Source organism: Chaetura pelagica, unplaced genomic scaffold, assembly GCF_000747805.2.
Source record: "Chaetura pelagica isolate M959 unplaced genomic scaffold, ChaPel_1.0 scaffold352, whole genome shotgun sequence".
Taxonomy (NCBI): Eukaryota; Metazoa; Chordata; class Aves; order Apodiformes; family Apodidae; genus Chaetura; species Chaetura pelagica.
The window spans coordinates 51,256-55,183 of NW_009952373.1; the positions used below are offsets into that span (position 1 = coordinate 51,256).

Here is a 3,928-nt window from a genome sequence, read left to right on the forward strand (position 1 = left end):
CGGCCGGCCCCCGTGCTGGGGTAGGGGACATCATGGTTGGCACCTTGTGGCCACCTCCCAGGCTGCTCTGCCGTGTCCGTGCCAGCTGTGGGCACGGATTGTGTCCTTTCCTACCCACAGGGACAAGGGGAACCTGTGTGTATGTGTGTCCATGTGTCTGTGCACGAGGGGTACTATTTAATGTCTGTATTAGCACTATCTACACACCCAGGAGCTGAGGTCCTTATATATACCCCATTCCATGCCTTGGCTCAGCGAGCAGCAAGGGGCAAAACAATTTGGCAGGTGGGACAGAGACACCTTCATGGTGGCTCAGATGCCTGAGTGCAGTGGGCCTGGCAGGTGCCTCCCTCCCATCTCAGCCCCATCCTGTACATGATGCAAGGCCAGGAGGCCACTGCTAGCCCAGAGCCCACACCAGGATGGCATTGGGTAGGCCAGGTCACCACCCAAAACCCAGAAGGTGTTGGGGGTTTTGCAGAGTGAGCCCCCAGAGGGGGGTGCAGGGACACGGTGTGATCCATCCCTTGCTGCCAACCACCACTGTGCCTGTGGTGTCCCTGCCTGGGGACCATGCAGCTGGTGGGAGAAGACAACTCCAGGAAACATCTGGGGATGTGCCTGGGGTTATTTTCCTCCCCTCTTGGATTCTGGGGAGCCGTTTTCCTGCTGTCTCTTCCTTCAGGCCTGTGGCAGCTGGATTGTGGGACCGAGGGTGAGGGTGTAGATGGAACCTCTGACACGACCATCACTGCCAGCCCCAAACCTCGCTGCTTGTCCCCAGCTGTCCTGGGGCCGTGTCCCCTTCAGTGTTCGTAATAAACCGAGACTGGTGAGAAGTGGAGCCGTGTCCTTTGTACTGGTGAACAGCAGGGGGGGTACGGGAGGAGGAAATTCTTTGCTGTGAGGGTGGTGAGACCCTGGCCCAGGCTGCCCAGGGAAGCTGTGGCTGCCCCATCCCTGGCAGTGTTGAAGGGCAGGTTGGATGGGGCTTGGAGCAACCTGGGCTGGTGGGAGGTGTCCCTGCCCATGCAGGGGGGTTGGAATTGGATGATCTTGAAGGTCCTTCTGACCCAAACCATTTTGTGATTCTGCAATCCAGGGGTTGGTCCCGGTGGGGACATGGAGATCTGGGGACACCCACCAAGGTCTGGGCTCTGGTTCTGTGACCAGCCTGCCCTTGGGGACGGGTGCCAGAGACAAATCCTGTCCTGTGGGGCTGCTTCTGCCCCAGTGCATGAATGATCCCTGCAGCACGGGGGTCTGCCCTGGCTGCAGGAGGCACCTTGGGAAGTTTACTGGGAAAAATGTCAGTAAGGGATGAGATATTGGTCCCTTCATCCCTTGGTTGATGGAAAAAAAAGACAAACTTCTCTTCCTCTAAAATTTGTTCATTAGCTCAGACAAAAATATATACAGCTGGTGGGAGAGCCCTGCTAGTACAGCCCAAGCCTGTGTCCACTCTCCCTCCCATCCCTCTCAGACCATGTCCACGTTATCCTGCCTCCCTCTCAATCAGCAGCACTGATTCCTGGTGGCATCTTACAGGTGGTTCAGATGTTCCTCGGGGAAGCTTTGGCCTGCTCTGGGCCATCTCCCCCCATCCCAGAATGTCAACACAAAGGTTGCTTAGTGCCAGGCTCACCATGGGTTGTCACCATGGGTGGTGGTCTTCAGCCAGACACTGGTGGCAGCAGAAAGCTCTCCATTGCTGAACCTGGTGAGGCTGGGTGGTAGGATGTCTGGAGAATGTTGGGACTTCCTTTTCAAACCTGATCCCTGAGGCCAGCTCCTGGGATCCACCAAGAAGTCCTTGAACCACCACAGCCTCCTGCTGCTACCAGAAGGTCCAGGGGGGCTGCATCATTTCGTAGGTGGGAATGCTGGTGACGTTGACAGGGATGGAGATGACAGCCCAGGGGAGCCCGTGCTGCTCCAGGGAACGTCTGATCATGTACCTGGAAGGATACAAAGGTGCCAGACACATGTGAGGTGGGAGAGTGGAGCCCAGACACCAGCATAAACCACAAACCAGCTCAAAGAGAAACTCTATGGTTTAACTATGACTGAATCCACTAAAATCCTGGTTCCCCGAGGCCCAGCGGGACACGCCAACCTCTGGGACCTCCCTGTTTTGTGGGGACAAGGCTGTCTTCTTGGCCCTCCCAGGGAGGTGTCCCACACTTGGGGAAGATGAAACACCCCTTGGGCACGGCACCTACCCGTCCCTGCCCAGCAGGAAGAGCGCGGGGATGTCGGCCGTGCGCCTGGTGCTGTCCTGGATCATCTCGATGTAGAAGCTGTCGTTGTCGTAGGCGTTATCGGCGATAATCACCGCCCGCCCGCCGTGCTCCTGGATCACACGGGTCTTCGACAGGAACGAGCAACCCCTGGTGGCAAGGCAGGGACAAACCCGTGGGGGCTGCGGGCAGATCCTCGGCAGAGAAGCGCCAGAACTTCCCTTGGGAATGCTCGAACCAGGGGTTGTCTCCCTGGATCTGTGTCTTCCCCATGAAAACCCTGCTCCTCTCCCGAGTCCATGCGTCAGGCACAGGCTGCCCACACCCCCTGCCAACCTTCTCCTACATAAAAATAAAACCCAGCAGGGGTTTCTCCAGCTTAGTGCAGGCTGGTATCTAAGAGGCACAACAACAAAAAACGCTCAGGGGTAGGAGCACCCTCGTGTTTTCCTCGAATGCCCCCGTGGGGTAAGTGACAGGGAGGTGATGGTGGGATGTGGCTGTGGCTCTGTCACCCTCTGTGCCACAGGCAGCCCCCCCTCCTGCCCCAGGGTCTCCCCCCAAGCTGCTCCCGTGATGCCAGACGTACCCCCTCTCCACCAAGGCGATCTGGTCCTGGATGAAGACACCATTATTCAGCTCTCCACAGGCTTCGGGGGGATCTGCTGGCACCAGGTGGATCTGGTCGTACCTTGTGTTCTCCGAGGAGAAGACAGGCAGGGGTGAGTGAGGGGGGATGGGGGCTCCTTCCCACTCCAGCCCCACCACAGTTGTCCCCTCTGTCCCTTGTCCTTCTCTTCCCTGTGTGGGGTGTGTTTCTGGGGAGATCCAGGGCTCCCAGGTGCAGGGATGCTGGTTGCTCCTTCCCAGCCTCTGTGGAGCCATCACTCAAGAGTGTGCCTAGATCTTGGTGTGACCACGGGGAGGGGAAACTGAGGCACGGCACCATCCCTCCACACAGGTGCTCCTGGGAAACACGTGAAGAGCCCCAGTCTTCTCCTCCAGTCCTTGCTGTACCACGTGTTTCCTACCAGATCCACTCCTGCACCCCCATCCCAACCTCAGGTCTATTCAGTTTATCCTCAGACCAGCTGGTTTGTCTCTGCCATTTCCCACGGGAACCCTGAGAAGCCCTCCTGGAACGTGGCAACACCAGTCTCAGCCCTTGGAGAAGGTCCCACATCCTCCCTGAACACACGTGGGGCCAAACTCCCCCTCCAAAAGCCAAAGGCAGGGACCAGCACCTGCCTCTTTCCTAAGGGGGAGGCTCATGAAAGAGCAATGAGTTCAATTTTTAGAAAAGGCTTCAAACCACCAGGGCCCCAAAAGTGGAGAAATATCAGGATGGAGGGACCCAAACCCTTAATACTTACAAACACACCACCAAAATCCTTGGCTGGAGTGGCAGTGAAGATGTACCGGATGTCTCCAGGGCTCAGCACTTGGAAATACAGGTATTCATGGATGCGTAAGCCTGGGTGTGCAGGGAGAGGGGAGAGGAAGAGGGGAAAAAAAAGGAAAATTGCTGAGAAAAAGGGAAAATAACCAACTACCCCTCCTGAACTGCACCGTGCTGAAGGGAAGGCATCCTTGGGTAATGCCAGCTCCAGGCATGGGGGAGGGATGCACCTGGATCGTGGTGCATGGAGGGGAAATGCACCTGGATCCTGGTGCATGGAGGGGAAATG

The 3,928-nt window shown here is 57.2% G+C and overlaps 1 protein-coding gene across 1 annotated transcript; it reads right to left on the minus strand.

Moving 5' to 3' along the window:
* Nucleotides 1–1,631: 1,631 nt before the first annotated feature.
* Nucleotides 1,632–3,742, minus strand: PRADC1 (protease-associated domain containing 1; the record flags this gene model as incomplete). Its single annotated transcript, XM_010008131.1, has 4 exons — nucleotides 1,632–1,958; nucleotides 2,223–2,390; nucleotides 2,830–2,939; nucleotides 3,614–3,742. Coding segments are annotated over 4 exons (528 nt in total), but the record flags the coding sequence as incomplete, so codon positions are not given.
* Nucleotides 3,743–3,928: the final 186 nt, after the last annotated feature.